This window comes from Neophocaena asiaeorientalis, unplaced genomic scaffold (assembly GCF_003031525.2).
Source record: "Neophocaena asiaeorientalis asiaeorientalis breed wild unplaced genomic scaffold, Neophocaena_asiaeorientalis_V1.1 scaffold222, whole genome shotgun sequence".
Classification (NCBI taxonomy): Eukaryota; Metazoa; Chordata; class Mammalia; order Artiodactyla; family Phocoenidae; genus Neophocaena; species Neophocaena asiaeorientalis.
The window spans coordinates 423403-447968 of record NW_020174575.1 but is presented as its reverse complement, the minus strand read 5'-3'; the positions used below and the strand labels follow the sequence as shown (position 1 = coordinate 447968).

Genomic DNA, 24566 nt, shown 5'->3' with positions numbered 1-24566 from the left:
TAATTGATCCTTTTCCTGAAATAAAAAAATGTACTGTAGTTAAATAAGCCTCTACAGCCAGATAGAAAAATTTAGAAAAAATTAGGTAGGTTGACCAACCATCCCAGTTTTCCCAGAACTGTCCCAGTTTTAACACAGAAAGTCTTGTGTCCCATGAATCCTCTCAGTCCTGGGGAAACCAACACAGTTGGTCTTCCTAGCTTCAGGTAGTTTGACAAATAAAAGGTATTTTTCCTTTATAGAGGCTTACAACTTTTTTGTCTTGACTTCTACATTGACAACTAGTGTTGGGTTTTGGTGGTAGAGATGAGCAATTGAGTAGGAGAAAAAAATAAGAAAATCCCATGATGTATAAATGAGCACCCTTCTCTGGGTAATGATAATTCAGTGTCATTGAATCAGTCACTTTGGAGAACTTTTATGTACCAGGCACTGTATTAGGCTATGTTGTTAAATGTAGGCATGTAGAAGATTCTGTCTCTGCACCCAGGCTAAGTATTTGTGGGGGGGTTAGGTTGGGGAGATATAGTACATATACCTAAGAAATGTCCCCACATACCACAAGGAGGTATATAATGAAGAAATATGTTAGACTGTTCAGGGAAGAAAGAGGAAGCCAGTGAGGACTAGAAGATGTAGAATTTAAGGCTGCAGAGGATTTGGATTGGTTATGGAAGTGGCTAGGCAGGCAATCTAAGGGGTGTTACACATGCTGCTAGTTAGTGCACATGTCCTACAGGTAAATGACTGCTCATGGACTTCCAATTTTCATGAAAAAAATACCACTAGTTAAAAAAAGGAGGTTCTCCAAGAGGTTCAAAGGGAAGTTTGGAGTGTGAAGGGGTTGGGGTGAGATCAAGGGAACTGGGGAAACAGAATTACTTTTCAAATGGTCCCTGCAATTTTTCTTCTGAGTTTTCCTCTACTTTTTAAGGTTATCTAACTTCGGTCTCTGCTGCCACAACATTGTTTGTTTCTCAACACCACATTATGGATATTGGCATGCTATAGGGGAAAGGGCAGAGGCTTCAAAAGCCTAAAAGGCCTCCACTACTTACTAGCCTTATGACTTTGGGCAAGTGAACTAGATTTGCTGGAGCTCTGGTTGCTCATTGATAGAATAGGAGCAAGCATACCTACTTCACTGGGTTGTTCTGAGAAATAAGGAAACAATTAATGAGTATAATATGCCGGATGTAGCTGGAAGATATTAGGGGCTCAATGAATGGTAAGTTCCTCACCTATCTCCTTCTAGGGTTATGATCATATATTTGATTATTTGTCTAAGTAAGAGGCAAAATCTCCTTCAAGTGGCCTCAGAAAAAGACTCCCAAAGGAGAGTTGGAAACACAGAGGAAACATACTCCTCATATCTCTGGAAATTCCTGGAGACCTGGAGATCCAGCCCCCTCCATCCACCCCTACAACCCTGTAGTTTGTCTGTTTGTGTGATTTAAGTCAGGACAATAGCCCCTCTCAGGTCCATAAGAACATAAGTTCCTTGACTTGACTCTTCCTGTGTGTCATGCAAGCAGCATGGTTAGCAGAGCACGTACAGTTGGCTACTAATGATCTGCATGTGTTGAAAGCTGATTCCTTCCACCCTACTCCTGTGCACCGACAAGAACAGATTAACATGCATAAGCTCTAGGGCAAATTTTCCTGCTGCAGGGAATAAGATCTTGTCACTTTACCAGGAAAGCTGGGTCACTGAGGGGTCTTATTACCTTCTCCAGGGCCTTTCTTTGGTTAACTTATGAAGTCCAAGAAGGTTGCTTTCAAAGCTGCTCAGTGTCTCTGTCAGTGCACCCTTTATTTTTGTAGGAATTTACCCCTCCCCACACCCCTGCCCTCAGCACTCCCTAGCTCTCCCCTGAACCCTTTTCAACCTCCTTTCAATTTCCCCCAAACCTTCTTCTCAACTTTCCCTCTATCCTCTCTCTAATCCCTCCATACCTCATTCAATCTCCCTCCACTCCAACCAGCCCCCTACTTTCTCCATCTCCCTATACCCCATCGCTCACTGACCTGTCACTACTCCTGGAATATTCAAGCTTTGAGACTCTTCCAATTCCCTCCCTCCCTCTCAACTTACTTCTGTCTTATTCTCTTCCCTCAGCTAATCCAATAAAGAATTAAAACACTAGTAGAAGTTGCCCATGTTTATTGAATTTTAAAAAATATCACTTGCAAATTTATTTTCTTTATTGAAAAGATGTTGCAATTGTGATAAAGAAAATCTTGATAAGGAAAAAATCAAATCGGTCTAACAACTATACTTTTTCAATGTTAGTTTCTATTATCTACTCTCATGCATATTGTTAGTATAAATTGTAATTAAAACATCCCCACATTAATTCAGGGTTCAAAGAGGGGGGCATGCAGGGTTGGCGGAAAAAAAAAAGCAGCTCAAAGTCGTCAGGTTAAGTCCATGATCCGAGAGGCAGGGTTGTTGTACAGGTAGCCTTAATTCATTGCCAGAGATTCAGTGGAAGATTCTGGGAGCAGCAAACGCTGATGACAGCTGAGGTAACAGAAGACAGGTTGCTAGGAGCAGTCACTAGGACATAGGATCTACCCAGCAATTATTTCATCATGTCGTCTTCTATTCCACCTGTGCCTGAAGCAATTGTAGTGACAATAACGGGATGGAAAGGACACAGTGCGGGTACTCCACTCGATGTTAGGATCATGTGTTTCAAGCCAGTGGATTCCAAGAATCAGAGGGTACCTTGGCGCATGAATAATGTCAAACTGGAGCTCTTCAACGTGGTTTCCAATTTTAACTTCAACAGGTGGTGTTTCCTTGGTTATGGGTCCATTAATCAATGGACGGCCATCTACGGTTTCGAGCATCAGAGGAAAGATGTTATTGCGGATGGGCAGCTTCTCTCGAAGAACCACAGAATGGTCAATGCTGTTTCTGTAGGAGCCTGAATCCACCATAGCTTGCTCGAAAAACTGTCGTCTTCCCAGTTGGATTTCAACAGTAAGCCATAGAGTACGAGACATGGATATTGGAAGTGAGGGGGAGGCATATTTGTAGATTGGCCCGCCCGGGTTCCCCCTTACCGCCGGGCCTCGATGTTTCCCACCTGCTGGGCACGATGAGGCTTGACAGGGCAATCTCTGGCGAAATGATCAGGATAACCACAGTAGAGGCACAAGTGGCCTTCACGGCGGCGGGCTCGTTCGGCTTCACTGAGGTGTGGGCGATTGCTTGAAGCCTGCACAGGCTGGTTTTCAGCTGGTGGACTATCAAACCCAGCTTTCTCCTGAGATGGACTTGCCTCTTGTGGACTTAGATCAGGCTTACCACTTAACTTCTCTTCTAGTGTGATGCATTGGGTGATCAGGTCAGATAGGTTGGTGGTTGGGTTTGTGTGAGACAGTTCATCTCGTATAGAACTGGCAAGCCCTTCCTGAAATTGGATGCAGAGAGTGCTTTCATCCCAGTTTAGCTCTTGACCAATGATGTGGAAGTGGGCTGCATACTGGTGGACATGGTCCTCCCCTTGGCAGAGCTTACGGATGCGGTGGTTGGCATCTTCCATGTTTTCTGGATTGTCAAAAGTATCCTGGAGCACTTGTATGAAACTTTCAAATTGCTCCAGCAAGGGACTTTGGATATCTACTAAGGGCTGGAACCACTTTCCTGCTTCACCTGAGAAGCGGTTGCCAACAAAACTTACCAGAGCTGCTTCGGTGGGATACAGGTGCCCTCTGACTCTCATGTAGCTATTCAATTGAACCAGAAACTCAGGAAGCTTCTGGGCATCCCCATTGAAGGCTAAAGGGTATTCTAGAGGGAAAGCTTCAGCCTCTAACCCATTGGAAGACTGTGGAAACTCTGAAGCTGCTGATGTTTCAGCAGCTGTTAGGCTGTCCAGGGACTCCTTGGGTGTTAAGAGTCCTAGGAACTCCTGGACATCTGAAGGATCCTGGAGCTCCTGGGGGGCAAGAAACTCAAGGGACTCCAGGTGTGTTGAAGTGTCCTGGCATTTTGGTGCCTCCTGGAGCTCCTGGGCATTTGGGGGATCCTGGAGCTCTGAATTCTGGGTCCCCTGGCCTGCTGGGGCATCCTGGGTATCTGGAGGCTCCTGAACCTTCTTGAATTCTGTGGGCTTCTGGACCTCCTGGGCCATTGGGAGCTTCTGAGGCTCCTTGGCCTCTGAGGGCTTATGGGATTCCCAGGCTCCTGAGAGCTCGTGGACCATTGGAGGTGCCTGGGGATCCTGGGTTGCTGGGGGCTCCGGGGACTCTGGATCTGCTGGGGACTCCAAGGATTTCTGGGGCTCCTGGGCTGCTGAGGGCTCCCAGGATGGGAGGTCCTGAGACTCTCTGGATTTCTGGGGCTCCTTGACCTCTGGGGGCTCTTGGGGTTCCAAGGCTGCTGGGAAATCCAGGGTCTCTGGGGGTCTCTGGGTCTCCTGGGCCTCTGAGGGCTTCTGGAGTGGTTCATCCTCTTTGGCTGCTTGGAGCTTCTGGAGCTCTGGGATCTGGGACTGCAAGGCAGCATTTTCCTCCATCAGCCACTGCACTTGAGCCTGCAGAATTTCATTCTCCAATTTCAGAGCAATATAGGAGGCTGCTAAGTCCTCCACCATCTTTTGAGGAAATGGACTTGGTTTGGCAGTTTGCTGCCAAGAGAGAGTGGGTGAGCGCTTGTGAGGTCTTTCTAAAAGCTCCTCACAGGCAGATGTCAGGCTCCTTGAGTTTTCCAGAAAGTGGGGATTTGGGCCCCACCAAGGTTGACTAACAGGAGGTCACTGTGAGCCCCCGGAACTCAGCAAAGAGAGGTGTCAGATACACTGTGAAGAGAGTGGGATCTGAGGATCAGAAACGGTGGAAAGCACTCATTCAAAATAAATCATGACAAAACTTGCCCAGCAGTGCTGGATTTCTTTTACTATAGGCTTATATTCATGAACTGGGTCATATATGCTGGCTCTGACCCCATGACATTTTAAGAACAGCATCTGACCAAATCTGTGTATTTATTTTGTATTCTTCTTCTGAAAGTGAGCATTATATTAGAAGCAATTTCTCCATATTTTTTCCTGTTTTATATAGTCTTTAATTTATAATGTCTGCCTAATATCTCAATGTAACACTTGGATTTTAACAGCTGCTTTCAATGACTAAATCAAATGTTTGAGCAATGTGGGGATTTTAAGTTCTGTGGTGGGCCAACCCAAGAGATATTTTTGGGTGGCTGGGGTAGGAGGTAGGGGGGAGCTCTTTCTGACACCTCAGAAATCATACCACATAAGTAACCACACAAGACCAGCCTCAGGAGAAAACAAGCAAAAGTTGACAAAATATATATATGCGCTCAGCAGACACATGCACATTATTTGTAAAATGCCTCAAAATAGTTAAGAAAATAATCTTTATAAATGTACATTACCATTCAGAGACTTAGTCCAGGAGCTCGGCTGTCTGCGTACCCATCGCTGAGAAGGGAAGTGTGTGAATGGCTGTGGAGGCTTGCCTTTTCTGCATACACTGAACTCAAACAAACACACCCACTCCCAGAACACGTTCCAACTCTCCTCTCTAACGTAGCTATTTCGAGTGTGGAAGAGTGTTTTTGACAGTACCTCTCAGTTTAGAGCAGCAAGGAAAGTAGGATGTTGCGCCCATGTGAGGCTGCCTCATGTACTCAGCCCTTGGTTACTTTAATAAATATTTGGCCAGGAAATTGGGAGCAATGCCACTGCCCTTGTGAAAAGTTGCAAACATTTCTGAATGACCACAGTGGTTTGGGACTTTATTTTTTATGTCCGTCTAATGTAACCTCCCATCACTCTATCCACACTGGGCTGTTTGTTTAATTCTTACTCAGAGAGCAGCCTGCAGCACCTTAGTCCCTTCCCCCACCAACATACTCAGTCCCTAGGGTCCCTCCCTGCAATGTTTTCTTGGGAATTTTTCTGTGGACAGATCTAGACAAAGTATAATAGGATAAGATTTTAGAGGAGTTCAACTTTGTTGAAAGGTACTTGTAACAGTCTTGCAGGGTCCCTGGCTCATTCTGAATGTCTTGGCCCAGGGTTCCCATCCTTCCCTGAGCCACTCAGGTGTTCTAGGCAGCACCCAGGTATCCCACTAAGGGCTGGCCTCTTGAGAAATGACCTTGCTCAAGACCTCACCTTCTCTTCTCATGACAAATCACAGTCACGCCCTGGGCATGGGCCATGTGGCCATTTTAGGTAAGACTCATTTTTGTCCTAGTAAGAAGTGCGGTTGGGAACTGTCTCTGGCCAAATCAAATCACACATCAGGTTATTCATGGTCCAAAGTCTCCTTTAAAAATGGTCAGTTCTACATTAATCAGCATAATGGGATAAACCCTGGTGATGGAATATGCCCAAACCACAGCAAACTGACAGACTGGACAAGCTGAACCTTAATGCAGAGACTTTGAAAAGAAAAGTAAAACCTTTTGCAAATCAAATGATATTACCTCCCTTCCTTTTGATGTTTTATTCTTTAGAAACACAACACACATAAAAATACCACCATCATCAGGAAATAATGTGTTCTGGTTATGTGAATTTTTTAGATAACTGGAGCCTTCCCTTTGAGAATCCAAAACACACAGTTGATATTTACCTTACCAATTAAAAAAAATTCTGAGAAATATTTATAGAATGCATTACACTTATTTCTCCATTCTTAAGTAGATTATTTTGAGTGTAATTTGATTTATTTTTTAATGGTTTGGGCTCATACTTACACAAACCAGCTCCTTTACTGTGTTTAACACCATGTTGACTTCTGAAAGCTATTGAGAGTTATAAAGTGGCCAGTCTCCAAATTAAATACCTCCAAATTGCTATACTTTCCAACTTCTTGTAATTTTTTTTCACTTTGTATTTTTCTACTCTTTTGCTATCAAACTGTCATATAGCCCTCCACGCTGTTAACTATATACCTTTCTATACTAAGTATAGGCAAATTTGGCAAATTATTTAGTCCTTCTAAAATTTAGTCTAAAATCCAGCTTATATAAAAAATTTAAATTAAAAAAATAAAATTCAGCTTATAAAACTGTAAAATGGAGCTATTAGTGGTACTTAACTTTATAGAGTCTTTGCAAAGATTTAACGAAATAATACATTTAAAAGGCTTAGCACAGTGTCTAGCAGCTAGTAATACCCAGTGAAGGTTGACTATGATGATAAGCAGCTATAGCAGCAGAAACATCATTTTAATTTATTCTTTTTAAGCATCTGTGAATTGGGAAACTAGAGAGTTCAACTTGCTAGAATTGTGTAAGGGCTGAACAGGGGCTCTCATATGAAGAAATTTACAGTGCATGGATTTTACAGCTTGATTTTCACCACTCGGGAGCTATTCTTTTCTTCCTGGCTGGGTTATGGATGATTTAGTTTACCAAATAATGCTCTAGAATTAGAACTGGAGGCACCTGAGCATGAAGATGAGATGATTAACAAAGAGATTGTGGAGCAGCCAAGAGAGATGTTTAAAAAGTCCATGGACTAAAGCACTGAATAGTGCCTTGCTTACGGACATATTTATTCAGTGGGCAAATGCATGGACCTCTCCACCACCCCTGCTAAAGAGCAAAGACCACATTCAAAGTCCTTAAGTACAAGTTCCAGACTGTCTAAACATAGAGAATTATTCTATTTTGAGTGGAAAGAAGAGCTACACTTACTTTTGTCAAAATGCCTAGAGTAATTTTAATATCCTGAATTAGTCAAGTAAGAATAGAAAGGTAATTACATCCAAACTCTCATCATGTTTCCACTATACTTTAGTTCTTCTCCTTACATTCACAACATTATGGAAATTATGGAGATTTAGAATGGTTATGAAAATATTTTAAGTAAATGAGGTTTTTTTTAAAAAACTGGCAAATGAATTTTTTTTTTTTTTAAATAAATTTATTCATTTTATTTATTTATTTTTGGCTGCGTTGGGTCTTCGTTGCTAAGCGCGGGCCCTCTCTAGTTGCGGCGAGCGGGGGCTGCTCTTCTTTGTGGTGCGTGGGCTTCTCATTGAGGTGGCTTCTCCCGTGGCAGAGCACGGGCTCTAGGCGCGTGTGTTTCAGTAGTTGTGGCACACGGGCTTAGTTGCTCCGCGGCATGTGGGAATCCTCCCGGACCAGGGCCCGAACCGGCGTCCCCTGCATTGGCAGGCGGACTCCCAACCACTGCGCCACCCGGGAAGCCCCGCAAATGAATTTTTATGGAAAAAAGACAAATGTCCATTTAACAGATATAAAGACTGCACAGTTATGCTCAGTTATGTTAATAAGTTACATACATTAATTGTTAACTTAGGGAGAAAGGGAAGGGAAAGTTTGAATAAGATGAAATTCTACTTTGTACATTGCACTAAGAATCATAATTTTATTTTGTTGGCAATGTACAATCTGAAACATTTTAGATTTCTACTGGTCTTCTCAAAGATGGCTAGGCTGCATCTTCAAGCAACTCAAGCTCCTACCCATCCTTCTTCCAGCCTTGAAGAGTGAACAGGACAGGTTACCTCACAGACCTCTGGCACAATGCCCAGCTGCCCCTTGAGGGCAGTCCCACGCTGGTGTCTGTTTTGTTCAACATGTTATTCCTATGGTTAGAGGCTTGCAGCATTTTAAGTTTAACCCACTATGTTCTTAGTACAGGTTGAAACTTTTCTTGTATCAAGACTATACAGCATTGGGGCAACAGGAATTCTCAATTCCTTTAGAAGTTGGAAAGCTTTCTAAGAATTCTCCTTACTCATGTGACTGGGATCCAAAGCACCTGGCAATGGAATAGGAATAGAGTCTACCCCAGTACAACTCTGGAGCCAAAATTTGTCACCCCTTCGTCTCTTTTTATGATATTTACCATCTTCTCATTTTATTTCTTTTCCTTTGCATACTTAGGTGGCCTTTTCCCTTGATCAGCTATCATTTTGGGAAAATGAATCCTTACTGAGCTCTAAAAGGAACTTTATTGGGGTGTTTGCATTTTCATAGGGTATTCTGAAAGGCTGCAGTCCCTTCAAGACCCTACTGTTGGGAGAGATATCCTGAGACAGAGATATCATTTTGACATCCTTTAGATCACACCACTCGGGTGGCCCTATATATTTTTTTTCCTTATAATGCTGGCCCAATATGGCTTCTAGCATTAGCAAATTTGCTTAATGATTTCAATGCTCTGGCTTCATTGAATCCTGGCAATGTGCTGACCAGGCTGCCCTAGCTAAGGGCTGAAGTAACCACCATAACAGCCTAACAGTGGAATAAGGGGCCTTTGCTATAACCCCATTCTTGGGGATGTCCCTCTTATAGGGATCTTGTCCTCTCCTTTACTTCCTGGAACCTTACTCTCTGGGATTTGCCAATGCTTGTTCACCCAGAAAGCAGACAAATCCAAGCTTATGGCATCAGCATGGCAGAAGAGACAGAGGGAAAGGGAGAGGGAGGGGGAAACAGAGGTGGGAAGGAAAGCAGAAGGAGAGGGGGAGGGGAGGAGAGAAGGAAAGATCACAGAAAATCTAGAAAAATGCTCAAAAAACAGCATATGTACATTTTGGTCAGTTAAAGAGAACATTTAATTTAACTTAATTATTTTTTATTTTTTAATATCTTTATTGGAGTATAATTGCTTTACAATGTTGTGTTAGTTTCTGTTGTACAGCAAAGTGAATCAGTTCTGTGTATATGTATATCTCCATATCCCCTCCCTCTTGAGCCTCCTTCCCATTCTCCCTATCCCACCCCTCTAGGTGGTCACAAAGCATCAAGCTGATCTCCCCGTGCTATGTAGCTGCTTCCCACTAGCCATCTATTTTACATTTGGTAGTGTATATATGTCAATGATACTCTCCAACTTCATCCCAGCTTCCCCATCCCCCACACCCCAGTGTCCTCAAGTCCATTCTCTACATCTGCATCTTTATTCCTGCCCTGCCACGAGGTTCATCAGTACCGTTTTTATAGATTCCATATATGTGCATTAGCATACGGTATTTGTTTTTCTTTTTCTGACTTACTTCACTCTGTACGACAGACTCTAGTTCCATCCACCTCACTACAAGTAACTTAATTTCGTTCCTTTTTATGGCTGAGTAATATTTCATTGTATATATGTGCCACGTCTTCTTTTTTTTTAACATTTTTATTGGGGTATAATTGCTTTACAACGGTGTGTTAGTTTCTGCTTTTTAACAAAGTGAATCAGTTATGCATATACATATGTTCCCATTTCTCTTCCCTCTTGTGTCTCCCTCCCTCCCACCCTCCCTATCCCACCCCTCCAGGCAGTCACAAAGCACCGAGCTGATCTCCCTGTGCTATGTGGCTGCTTCCCACTAGCTATCTACCTTATGTTTGGTAGTGTATATATGTCAATGCCACTCTCTCACTTTGTCACAGCTCACCCTTCCCCCTCCCCATATCCTCAAGTCCATTCTCTAGTAGGTCTGTGTCTTTATTCCTGTCTTACACTTAGGTTCTTCATGACTTTTTTTTTCTTAAATTCCATATATATGTGTTAGCATACGGTATTTGTCTCTCTCTTTCTGACTTCACTCTGTATGACAGACTCTAGGTCTACCCACCTTGTTACAAATAACTCAATTTTGTTTCTTTTTATGGCTGATTAATATTCCATTGTATATATGTGCCACATCTTCTTTATCCATTCATCTGTAAATGGGCATTTAGGTTGCATCCATGTCCTGACAATTGTAAATAGTGCTGCAATGAACATTGTGGTGCGTGACTCTTTTTTAAAAATTTAATTAATTAATTTAGTTATTTTTGGCTGTGCTGGGTCTCCGTTGCTGTGTGTGGGCTTTCTCTAGTTGTGGCGAGCAGGGCTCTACTCTTTGTTGTGGTGCGTAGGCTTCTTATTGTGGTGGCTTCTCTTGTTGTACAGCACAGGCTCTCGGGTGTGCAGGCTCAGTAGTTGTGGCACACAGGCTTCATTGCTCTGCGGCATGTGGGATCTTCCTGGACCAGGGCTCAAACCCGTGTACCCTGCGCTGGCAGGCGGATTCTTAACCACTGCGCCACCAGGGAAGCCCCATGACTCTTTTTGAATTATGGTTTTCTCAGGGTATATGCCCAGTAGTGGGACTGCTGGGTCATATAGTAGTTCTACTTTTAGTTTTTTAAGTAACCTCCATACTGTTCTCCTGTATAGTGGCTGTATCAAAAGTTTTGTATCAGTCAAAAATTAGAGTGACATGTGCCTGTCCAAACAGCTACAGCTAGTCTCTCATTGGTTCCCCTTCTTCCCGTTCATCCTCCGGACAAATTGTGGCTGTATCAATTTACATTCCAACCAACAGTGTAGGAGGGTTCCCTTTAGAGAATATTTAATTTTATGGTTTAGCATTTTAAAAATCACATGATAGGAGACTATCTTTTAATCATTAGACTTACCTAAGCACCTCTAAAAGTCTTATTCAGGCAGTGGTGGTGGTATGGTCTTCATAGGGTTGCAGACTGTTAAAGGGGTGGTGGTAGACTCTCAGTAGGACTAGAGAGGAATGTCCGAGTGTAGTGATGGGAGATGCAACTGTGAATGGTGTACTGAGGAGGGAGAACATCAACCCTGACAACCCAATATTTTTACTGTGAAGTACAAATGAGATAATAGTTGTGAAAGTGCTTTGAAACAATGTGCTAATGGAAAGAGTGCAAGTTTTGAAGTAAGGCAGGTTAAGGTTCAGTTCCCAGATCTGCTCTTTACTAGCTGTGTGATCTTGGCCAAATTACTTAAATTCTCTGAGACTCATTCTCCTCATCTGAAAGTAGGGGATAATAATAGGTCATTACTGAGTTGCTGTGATGATTAGAAATAATGTTAATACTTAACAATAGGCATTTGTTGAGTTGTAGCTGATGATAAAAATCATATTGATAGTAAAAGGGATTGCCACCGATTTTCTATATCAGCTTACCTAGTGCATTCAAACAAAATTCCTCACAAATTTTTGTATATAAACCAACCATAATTAACACAACTGTTCCACAAATATTTATTGACCATTCAGGTGGTTAAAGGCACTGTGTTGCAGTTGTTTGTGTGTGTGTGTGTGTTTGAAGTATGTATTCTGGGTGAAGAATATAAAGATGAATCCACTTGAAGTTTCTTCTCAAATAGTTTACAGGCCAGTATGCAGGCAAAATATGTACATTAGTATTAGTAGTGTAGAAATCTCCTAGTGTTAAATGTCCTGTAAGAGATACAGGTAATGTGTAATGAAGGTGGAAAAGAGAAAGATTGTGACTGGGTAGGGTGGGTGGAGAGGAGTGAGGGGTAGAATCTGGGAAGACTTAGTAGAAGAGGTGATTTTTTAGCTGAGCTTTTGAGTTGGGCTTTGAAAAAGGGGTAAGATTTGATCATCCCACTATGGGGGTGAAATTAAAATGGATGAAGAAATGGACATTCCTAATGGAGGAAATAGTGAAAATAAAGGCACAGAGTTTAGCAGTTATAGCCTATGAATGGACAAGCAGCAGTTCAGTTTGGATGAAGCCTGGGGTATGTGAAGGAAGTATATAAGTTCACAGACATATAATGTGATAACATAGCTACTTAAAGAGAAAGTTGCCATGTAGCAGAGATGACAGTAAAAAGCAAATGTTGTATATATACTAGGTTAAGAAATGTGTGGTCTTGAATTTTTAACTGCCCTATATATTTTCTTAATTTACTGAACTACTGAGACCCGTTAGCTATCTCCCCTCCCCACCCAGGAATACCTGATAGAGCTTGACTATGATTTTATCTCAACATTTCCAAGAACTTTTTAATGTGTGTTTTCTCAATACCCCGTAATTCTGCCTGTGATGTACTCCATGTTCAGAATGGTTCAATTCCCCTCCTCCTCCAAGTCAGGTATTAAACAAGCAAGACTGTCTCATGTTAACCCCAGCATGGACCTCTTGGTTTAGATATTTCATTTCAATTATTTCTTCTTGGAGCATATTTACATAACCAAATTCCATTTCCTCATCTTCTTCCATTCCATTTATGCCATGATTTTGTTCTTGTCACTGCTGTATTTGATTTTTCTAGCACAGCTGGATTATCTAAAACTGTGTTATTTGTATATATCCCTGACAGAAAAATAGCTCCCCTCTTATTCTCTGATTATTTCTTGGCTAAAAAACTGAAGCAGAAAATATCATTAGCAAGGAGTCACATCAGATTCCTGGGACATTTGTATTTTCTTTATGTATGCCAGCAGAGCATGGTCCAACAGCATGTGAAAATGGGAAAGATTACACTGATGAATTATTTGTCAAGAGCTGAAAAGGCATTTTGGTTTTCTTGATTTTTTGAGAGAGCTTCGTGATTTCTTTTTTCAGCTGCCTTTAAGCAAGCAGGGTTGTACTTCTGAGGCACTTTTTGCTTTCAACATTTGTGTAAGCCAGATATGGTGCAATCTAGTCACTGTGCTACATCAGGATGACTGCAGTAGATAGCACAGTTTGAAAAATAAAGATTGTTATTTAAAAATAACTCCATGGGGGAACATTTCTGGCAAGTTTCATAAGAAACTGTTAATCATAAGTGACTCTGGGTAAGGGGAGTGGAGAGGACTTTTAGTTTTCATTTTACATTTTTCTGTAGCATTTGAGTTATTTTTGAAATATGAGCATACATTTCTTCTTTTTTAAAAAAATAGCTTTATTGAGGTATAGTTGATATCTAAAATTGCACATATGTTTTGTGTACTATTTGATAAGTTTGGACATAAGCAAACACCTGTGATACCATTACCATAATCAAGGTAATAGACATATCCAACATCTCCCAGAGCTGCTTTGTGTCTTGTGTGTGTGTGTGTGTGTGTGTGTGGTAAGAACACATGAGAGCACACATTTTTTTTAATGAAGAAATAAAAAGGAGGCTTACCATCTGGCTGTGGCCTCATGTCCAAGTTTCTTGATTTGGCATTCAAAGCCCTCTAAGATGCAGTTCTATCCCACCTCTCCAGCAGTGTTTCCCTTTTCCCTTACTCATGCCCTACTAACCATGTTAGTCTCTACGTTGTGCCACTCACGTGGCACACTCAGCCAGACTTTGTTTACAGGTCTATGCCCTCTGACTGACTTTCCAAGTTTAAAAATTTAACCCTTCTTTCTAGGCCCAGTTCAGAAGCTGCCTCCTCCTAAGAGCCTTATCTGATTTCCCTAGCCCACACTTCCTGTTGCAAATGCAGCCAACACTGATGTCAGTTCTCATTTGGAATCTAATTATATCTTGTCTTAGTTTTCTCTGGTTAGTCAGAGGAGCCAGATTCTTGTCCTGCCACATGATCCTGGGTAGGTAGCAATCTCTCCTCATCTAGAAAATGAGAGGTGGTGTATGATTTCCTAAATGCCTTCTAGTTCTAACAATCTAGGTTTCTAATATTTGTGAAAGAAGCTTTCAAAAACTCCAAAGCACTATAAAATAGAAACTGGTATTAGGATTACACTTTTTAAATCCCCCACAGCTTTTATAGTAATAGGTAAAAGAGATGCATTTCTGACAAACTGCTTGTATGTATCATCTTAAAGTTTGATAAAAACTACTTCTTTGGTTAACAAAGTCCAACTTTTAAAAAAATTGGAGACTATTTTTCACACATTAGGCACGCCAATTTTAACATCAGTTTTCTTCTATAGGCAGCTATATCTTTCATTCTTGGGGTAAAAATCGCTTGAAAATATTTTGATTAATTGCGCATTTGGCATTAATGACCCCTTTCAATGCTGTGTTTCATCAAGCTTGAAAATTTATAAATGTCCTGGTATCATAATTTGTCCTGAAGAAACTAACTTCTCAGACATGACAGATAATATTACTGTTCCCATACATTTCCCATGGAAATAATAGCTGCAGCAACCACTACAACAGCAACAACAATAGCAAACACTTCTCTAGCATTTACTATGCACTAGACACTATACTATACTATACTTTTTGCTTATATTAACTTTATATTAACTCATTCAATTAAGTTAGTATAACAACAACCCTACAGGAAAGGCATTTCACCCTTCCATCTCACAGGTTTAAAGACTGAGGCTCATAAAGGCTAAATAATGTGCTAAGGGGCCACAGAGCTGGTAAATGGTGGAGATGGGGTTACATCTCAAGCCATTTGTCTTCATACTCTGTGCTCTAAGCAATTTAAACTATTATACTAGGCTGCTTCAGCTCTGTCCCCAACTTTCTGTGTGTCTGTGGATGAGTATCTTTCTTTCTGAGCCTTTTTTCCTTATCTGAAAGTAAGGAGGTTAGACTAGTCAGAGATTGCAAACTAACCATCTCTGGTCTAGAGGTGGCCTGCAGATATGTTTTGATTGATCTGTACTTATTTTAAAGTTGATTAAAAATCAGGAGATCCTATACAACAGTCCAGTTTTCCAAGTTACCTTGAAAAATAGATCTATGTTAAGCCCATATTCCCATATAGCAACAACAAATAGGAGCTGAGTAAATACTGGCTGCTTCCTTAGCTGGAGAACACACTCTAGTTTTCTGCAGTTCCTAACACTCCCTACTCCATTACATCTACTTGCTTTACTCTTAAAGTTTCTCTGCCTGGTTCCTTATAGACATTTGAGCCAGAGCTTTTTAATCCTGATTGTTAAAGTCCCTTCAAGCTTCAACATTCAGTGATTCTACAGGAAGTTAAAAAACATACTGATATACATGAGAACATAGATGGATCTCAAAAACATCTTGAGTGAAAGAAGCCAGAAACAAAAGAGTAAATGGTACCATTTTTTGAAGTTCAAAAGCAGGGAAATTTAATCAATAGTTCTATAAGTCTGAATAGTAGTTACCTCTGGGGATGAGGGGGTATTGACTGGGAAGAAGTACAAGGGAACTTTCTGAGTATGGGTGATAGCAACATTTCATATATTGATCTGGGTAGTGGTCACATGGGTATATTAATATGTAAAACGTCACTGAAGATTTGTGCATTGTACAGTATATAAATTGTATATTGCATTTTAAGCAAAATACTTATAAAACAGTGGTGTTTAGTGGTTCTCAAAAGCTAGTCCTCAAAAGCTGGCATCAGAATAATCTGAGATTTTTCCTTAAAAGCAATTCCCAGGTCACAGCAAGGCCAACAGTTCCAGAATTTCTAGAGGTGGAGCTTTGCAACGTATAGTTTAACAAGTACTGAAAACTTTACAAAGGAGCCAGATATGGGGACTTCTGTTCCTTTCTCTGTCTGGCACTTTTTTTTTTTTTTTTTTTTGGTGTGTTGAGTAGCCTAGTAAGTTTTATCTCTGAGGTGAGAAGAACATAGTGGGGCTAAAGCCGGAATGGATGAAGAGGCCCCAGTCACTCCATTAGCAGGGAAAGTGGGATGCTTGGCCATTTTTTGTGGTTTGGACGGCACTCCTATCTTTGTGCTCAGACACGGTTCCAGAGTGGCCTTTTTTTTTTTTTTTTTTTGTGGTGCGCAGGCCTCTCACTGTTGTGGCCTCTCCCATTGCGGAGCACAGGCTCCGGACGCGCAGGCTCAGCGGCCATGGCTCATGGGCCCAGCCACTCCGCGGCATGTGGGATCTTCCCGGACCAGGGCACGAACCCGCTTCCCCTGCATCGGGAGGCGGACTGCCAACCACTGCGCCACCAGGGAAGCCCTCTGTCTGGCACTTTTAAATCCCGTTCTGAATGAGTTAATTTGTTGGTGTTCGGTTGGGGTGAGGAGAGGAGAAGGAGCTCAAACCCCCAAAAAAAATTCGGAGCAAAGATTTATTTTCTAGCTTGCTTAGAAATATGCTTGTGGTTGGTGGGGAGATGTGTATGTATGGGGAGTAGTGGTAGGGAATTGACTATTGAAAGAATGTTGGTTTTAAAGAAAGATTAATTCTAATGCTTTTCCAAAGGTGCTCAAGAAGGACAGGACAAATATCATCAAGTTAGCTAGATTATTTGAAGACTAGTATGGTATGAACTGATGGTCAAAATACTTAACTCACTCTAGATTCCAAAAAACTGGTGGCAGGGACTGCCCTCAGCACAATGTTTAAGTGGATTAAGGGGGGAACCCTTAATCCAGTGACTGCTGTCCTCATAAGAAGACCATGTGAAGATACAGAGACACACAGTGAAGAAGGTGATGTGAAGACGGAGGAAGAGATTGGAGTGAAGCATTGTCAAAGCAAAAAGTGTCAGGAGCCACCAGAAACTTGAAGAGGTAAGGAAGTATTTCTCCCTAGAGCCTTCAGAGGGGGCATGGCCCTGTTGACACTTTGATTTTGGACTTCTGGTCTCTAGAACTTTCAGAATATGAATTTTTCCATTTTTTTATGTTATGGCAACCCCAGGAAACTATTACAGCTTTTTATACTAAGTCCTAGAAGACAGGCCCTTGGGTGGGGAATTCTTTGAAGTCACTGACACTTCTATGGGAGGGCAATGGATTGAAGGGAAGGAGCCACTAGAAGGAGTAAAAGGCCTCAGAAGCTGGGAGAGGAGAGTAAACATGGTTGCATTTTGCAGATTACACAAGACCAGCCCTGTGGAGAGTCATCTCCAAAGCTTCATTCGAATGCTCCTACTAAGGTCAGCTTTCTGTGCTATACCAATATGGAGTCAACAGTGAGCAGTTATTACTCTACCTAAGTGCTAAGGAATTAGGAGTTGAAAACAATATCCACAGCCTGAAGACATGAGTCTTGCCTACTCTTTTCCCTCCCCAGAAATCATCACTTGTAAGTGGCCTGACCTCAGGGTGACCTACATGAGTACTAAAGGGTTTGGTAGGTAGGACAATGCACCCCATGTGGCTCCCCATTCCTCTGTCTCAATCAGAAATGGGAAATTTGCTATTAACCTTTTAAATGATCTTTTGTATTTGTTTATTTGTTTTGGTTGTTTGTCTTTTTGAAAATTCATCTGGCTATTTGTTTTACCTCTTCCTTTTTTGGCAATGCCTCTCTAGGCTAGACTAAATTTGGTTTTGTTTTCTGCATCAGGTGATGTTTCACTTTGACTCACCACCCAGGGGAGTAGAGGTGACCAGCGGGACTTAGGATCTGCTTTGCATTTCTCTGACTGGGCCAGAGCGGGTAGCTGTTTTCAATTCATTTTAGAGTTTACTTTTGGTCTAATTTGCTTCCCTGAGAAAGTCCTTTCATTTGTTTGCCTTTTTACATCTAAAATGCCTCTATCTTGTCTAAGTATCAGGGTAGGAGGGTGGTTGTCACAAGTAGACATATATCTGACTATATTACATTCAATTTTGTAGGTTGCAATTTTGCTACCTCTGTCTTCAGTATGGACATTTGCTGACCTGGAGCATGTTTCTGAGGCAGATTTATTAAAAATGTAGAGGCTTGCCACACAGAGTTGGTGGTGTGACTTTAAGGGTCTGGTAAAGAGATCCTTTATTATCTCTGCACCAAAAAGCAGCCAAAAAGCTGCTTACTTAATGATTTTTGCCTATGATTGACCTGATAGCATCATTCATTTGCATGCTCAGGTGGGCCTCACCTGTTTTGTTCTCTGTTCCACACAATGTCGGTGAAACGATCTTTTATAACAGTGATTGAAGGGCATGAACTAACATACATTGTCCTCATTATTTACATTATGATTTCTAAAGCAATGTTCTTCTGGTGTCAAGAAACATAATTTTTCACTGACTATGAATCTCATACTGTTAATTCCACCTTTTATGAGAATCCTGTAATATACTTTAAAGGGAATCACCAATGTTAGTTTCTCTCTCCCAATCTGGTCTGACAAATCCCAGGCCTTAACTCTTTGGATAAATAAGTTTAGTGGGCAGAGTACTCATCTCTAAATCAAAAGATCTCAGTTCCAGCGATTGTAAGGAGCAAATGATGAAAAGATGTAATTTTCTATCTGACATTTTCATTATCTGACATTATCTTAAGTATTTAGTTGTTTTCTCACTTATTGCCTATTTCTTCTAATAGAAGATGACCTCATTAGGACAGGAAATTTGTCTTATTCTCTACTGTTTCTCTAGTGCCTAGAATCGTGCCTGGCACTTAGTAGGAACTCAAGAAATATTTGTGGAATGAATGAATAAGTTAATGACCCATATACTCTAAGAATTAGGGAAGCTTTGAAGGCCACCTAATCCAGTCTCTCACTCCATAACATCTTCTTCGTCTCTGATACTCATCCAGTCCAGACTCAAGTCCCTACAGGACAAGGAACTCATCATCTTCCAGACAGCTCATTTTTCTGTTTTACTACCATAAAATTCTTCCTTTTGTTGAGTTCAAATGTACCTCACTGAAATTTTTACCCCTTAGTCTTTATACTGCCTTTTGCAGCCACACTGATTAAGTTCTAATTTTCAATATAATAGCCCTTCAAGTTTGTGAAGACCACACTGATATTCTCCATAAATCTTCTCCAGGTGAAATAGCCACAATTCCTTTAACTGTTTCTCATACAATATGCTTTTGACTACCCCTCATCATCCTGGCACTCTTCTGTGACCATTTATTTCTGCTCCAATATTATGGTCTGGGAAGTGCTCAATGTGGTACAGCTAGCTTCTCCTTGCTCCATAGAAATATTCATCAGCAGTTCATGGGTACATATGTTTAAAATGCTCCACGTTTAACTGTCCTATGATTCATCCCACATTTCATCATTTTGTCCACAAGGATATGAGAGACTCTGTAAAATGATTTGCTAAAATCCAGATATATTAGGTCTATACCATTCCGCTAATCTGCTAGTATATGAACCATATTTAAAATTGAAGTGAGGTTAATTTGCTTAGTAAAGCAATACCAGGTCTTCATGTTTCCTACCCCCTTTTTTTTTTTTTTTGCCGTACGCGGGCCTCTCACTGTTGTGGCCTCTCCCGTTGCAGAGCACAGGCTCTGGACGCGCAGGCTCAGCGGCCATGGCTCACGGGCCTAGCCGCTCCGTGGCATGTGGGATCTTCCCGGACCGGGGCACGAACCCATGTCCCCTGCATCAGCAGGCGGACTCTCAACCACTGCGCCACCAGGGAAGCCCCCTACCCGCTTTTGGATGATCAAAAAGTATCTATTTGAAATGACTAATGTAAAAATGTTTGGGAAATTAAAAAATTTTAAAGCACTCAATAGCTTCAAAATATCCTTATAATTGTTATGAATTTTTCAGATATATTTATATCTATATATTTATATCTATGCCTATATCTATCTATATGCATCAATAGATAGATGAAAGAAAGTGTGTGTGTGTGTGTGTGTGTGTGTGTGTGTTCTCTTCATTTTTGGCAGGAAAATCAGTGGGGAAATAGCTGTAAATCCTTATAGTTAGACTTCTAAATTAATGCTTTAGCAAGATGAGTAGGAGAAATGCAAAGGCCCTTTGTTCTATTGTCTTATTATGTCAAGACACAGACTCAAATGTGTAACAGTACCTCTGGTACTATTTGGAACTTCATTTTTTTAAAAAAAAACCTATGATAAAAGACATTCTTTTCTTTTCTTTTTTTCCTCTCTCCAGTAAAACACATATCCAAGAGAATGTGGTCTTCAGGAAATCTGGAGGAAGACCTTCTATGCTCAGGGTCCCTGCCCACCAAACTTCTATTGTTCCAGGTAACACCACATTCTCTTTTATGAGTGAATAAAACCACATTGTATAAGTTCACTCTGGATATTTCTGTCTTTCTGAGACAGGCAAAGATAAAATATTTTTGTATTTGAGGCACAAAGTAATTAGACATCTAGTCCTAACCTAAAACCTAGTGCACTGAAAAGAGAACTTCACCACATTAAACACTTGAACTTACCAAAAGCAAGAGCTTTTAGAAATTGATAAAAATTCAAGTACATTCTCCCTCCCTCTCTCTCTCTCTCTCTTTTTCTCTCTTTCTCTCTTCTTCTCTCTTTCAAATCAAGCCCCAGTATTTGCTTCCTTAATTAAAATCTTTCCCTTCTAAGTCATTTGCCAATTTGATTAGTAGGGTCCTGCCAACTCAAAAACTCTGATTCATTAAGTACAGACTAAACATAATGAATATTTCATTACTTGACTGTAAAGATGCAATGACTTCAGGTTATAAATATATACCCTGTTCTCCCAAGGCTTGAATTTTACTGAAAGTCAGTTTTCCTTAAGCTTAAATTTTGGTCATTTTCATACCACTTTCTGAATATCTTCTATATTCTCATCACTTTTTTTTATTAATTGCTTACTATTTTTACTTACATTAACTATTGTAAATTTAAATGTCTATTTTATCATTATCTTAAACATTAGATTTTTTGGCGTCATGGGCTAGATGTGGTAGATAATGTTAAAAACAAAAAGTTTGTTTATGTACCATCTAAAACTGTCTACAAATCACCAGTATTATACATATCTAACTAAATAGTCTACCTTCTGACATGACTTCTGTAGTTTTGACTCACAGACTATAGCTTTTATTTATATTTATCCAGAAATCCAAAAGTTTATTATAAGTGCCAGGAATTGGATCACCACTACCCAGTATCATCCTTACTTGTGGGACAGAAGGGTGAGAGAACTGGTGATGAGACCAGGTGAAGGAGTTTGTGTCTCTTCATTACCTTTCCCTCTACCCCTCTTCTGTGTGCTGATTTTATAATTTTCTTCAGTTTTCAGCCATCTACTATATACACGGTTAAGAACTTCTTGAGAGATTTATTGGATCTTACCTTTTGCCCTTGAAGAGCTTGGATTTGAGCATGGTAGAAATATAATGGAGATAGCATTAAAAAGCAAAATGAGTTTTCTTCTCACAGCTGAGATGAAACTCCAATTGTTTTAGCTTCAGGGCCCAGATGACTTGGTCTATGGCAGCCATTTTTGGCTTACTATCCCAGCTGAAATATTAATATTCAGGGTACAGTTGGAATTGTTTTAAACTTCAGTGTAGTTGAAAGTCTCTCATGCCTATAGTCTGGGTAGTTAAACTTTATTTGGCCTAAGGATTTTATGCTGATCCTTCAAAGCCTTTCAGTAGCCATTCTTCTATCTTTCTTGCAATGGTCACTGTACCCCTGGTCATCGAACTCCTGGGTCAGAAATTGGCAGAAAGGAGAATGGCATTATCATTATTATAAAGGTTTAAATTTGAAAAGACAGTTACACTTCCAGGAAATGTTTGTTTCCTCTTAGGCATTATGTCTATAATTCAGAGTTGCCTGGTTAGGACTGTATGGGTCAACTTATTAGGCATTCTTCAAGCATGTCCATCTGAATCGAATGATCTAGAGTGCATGTGTCCATGCTAAATCCTGCTATTTCTAAACCAAGACAATAAAACAAAATAACAAAGTACTGTTCACTGAATTACCAGTATGTGTACTGACTAGTCTTGAATCACTGCTATAAAGAGTAATTCATCATTTAAAGTAAGATGTCAAGAAATACAAAGGTTTTGGTTTTTAACAAAGATGTACAGTGCCTTTCTCACAAAGTTGTTGAGATGGTTTAGAGGGGTCATTACAAACAAAGGACATCCTCACAATGTACTGACGAGGAGAAATTTATTATGTTTTATTTATAAGCTGTCACTGGAATTCCAGTGTCACTTAATGTAACTTCCTGGATCATGGATTGACATAACATGACATGTGGATATGATGTCCTATTTCAGAGGATACCTTAGGAAAAAAACACAGTAAAAGGTCTTCATGCCTTTAATTGGTTCTAGAACATTAAACAATGAATCTAGAGGTACCAATCATATTGATTAGTGGTTCTCAAACTTTAAAATGTATCCGTATCACCTGGAGGGTTTATTAAAACAGAAGTTTCTAAGCCCCATTCCCACAGTTTCTGACTCTGTAGTTTTGGGGTGAGGCCTGAGAATTTGCATATCTAAAAAGTTCCCAGGTGATGCTGATGCTGCTGGTTTGAGGGACTACACTTTGAGAAACATTGGATTAGAGACACATATGGTAAAGAAGTTCCATGATCTTCAGGAGAGAAAATATCAGCATTTCTGTAGAATATAAGTAAAAATTTAAAAGTCACAGAGAAGGAGTGGGACAAATATTTATTTAACATCTACTGGGTGTGATGCACTTGCTAGATTCTTTACACAGATATTTTATTTCACTTCATTTTGACCACATTATCCCCATTTTTCAGGTGAAAAAGAAACTGGCAAAGACAACTAACTTTCCCAAGGTCACACAGCTATTAGCTGGTAGAGTTGAGACTCAAACCCAGGTTTGTATGGTTTTAAAGCTAATAGTTTTTTCTGCTAGATCACATTGCCAAAATCAATTGTTCTTAAAAATATGCATAAATATATATATATTTTTGCTTAGAGAGGTAAAAGTATCCAGTGGAAGTACAGTGAATTGAGTGCCAGGACACTCAGGCTCCATTCCTGACTCTGCCACAAACTTTATCCATTGATCCATCAGTTCATGCACCCATCCCCCAACCTATCCATCCATCTATCTACCATCCATCAATCAATTCATCTATCCATTCACTCATTCATCAAACATTACTTGAGCATTCACAGCGTTTTAGCCCCTCATTGTGTATAACTACTTCCCCTTCTTTAGGCTATGTGGTTTGTGTGGGATGTTTCAACTAGATTCAGAAGTTTATACTCATAAAGATATGCCAAAATTTGTCCAGGGATTTCATAATTAATTTTGCTAATGGTAAATGAAAGCGTGCACGTTGGATTTGGTTTCCTTTGATGGATGTTAGCATGGATATCTGGATTTCAAAAAGTAGATGATTAAACTGGCCATAAAGTCTCATTTTAAATTCAACATGGTGTGGTGTAAGGAACATTAAATCTTTAGCAAATCACCTAAATTTTCTGGGCCACAGTTTTCTGATTTGTCATATGGAGTAGCAGCACCTTTCCACCAATGCTCAGAGATGTGGCAAGGATCAAACAAGAGGAAATGGGAATATGTTTTATAAAGTATAAATTCTATATAAACATATTATTTATTTATTCCATAAATTTTTTGGTTGGAAGCAACATTCTAGTCTCATTCTGTAATATCATATAAGGAATCTGTGGCACAGAGAGGTTTAATATCTTAACAAGATTACCCAGCTAGGAAGCTGCAGACCCAGGACTAGAACCCAATCGATTTGATCCTTACTATAGAGTTCTAAGAATTTAGAGTTATAGAGGCTAGAAAACAATCTCTTTTCTTTGAAAAACAAATAGTTATTTTATTTTATTTTAAATTTCTTTTGTAGTAGAGTTGATTTACAATGTTTTGTTAGTTTCAGGTGTACAGCAAAGTGAATCAGTTATACATATACATATATCCACTCTTTTTTAGATTCTTTCCCCATATAGGTCATTACAGAGTATTGAGTAGAGTTCCCTGTGCTATACAGTAAGTTCTTATTAGTTATCTATTTTATATATAATAGTATGTATATGTCGATCCCAATCTTCCAATTTATCCCTCCCCCATGTCTTTCCCCTGGTAACCATAAGTTTGTTTTTTACATCTGTACAAGAGGAAATGGGAATATGTTTTATAAAGTATAAATTCTATATAAACATATTATTTATTTATTCCATAAATTTTTTGGTTGGAAGCAACATTCTAGTCTCAT

General features: G+C 40.1%; 1 protein-coding gene across 1 annotated transcript; it reads right to left on the bottom strand.

Moving 5' to 3' along the window:
- Window positions 1–3039: 3039 nt before the first annotated feature.
- On the bottom strand, window positions 3040–5479 carry RTL3 (retrotransposon Gag like 3). Its single transcript, XM_024758009.1, has 2 exons — window positions 5411–5479; window positions 3040–4811 (listed from the first exon to the last, which is right to left on the bottom strand). The coding sequence occupies exon 2, from the start codon at window positions 4605–4607 to the stop codon at window positions 3069–3071; it is 1539 nt and encodes a 512-aa protein (XP_024613777.1). The 5' UTR covers window positions 4608–4811; window positions 5411–5479; the 3' UTR covers window positions 3040–3068.
- Window positions 5480–24566: the final 19087 nt, after the last annotated feature.

What these genes read in the sequence shown, in the direction of transcription:
- RTL3 (XM_024758009.1), bottom strand. Translation starts at nt 4,607, where the DNA reads ATGGTGGAGGACTTAGCAGCCTCCTATATTGCTCTGAAATTGGAGAAT.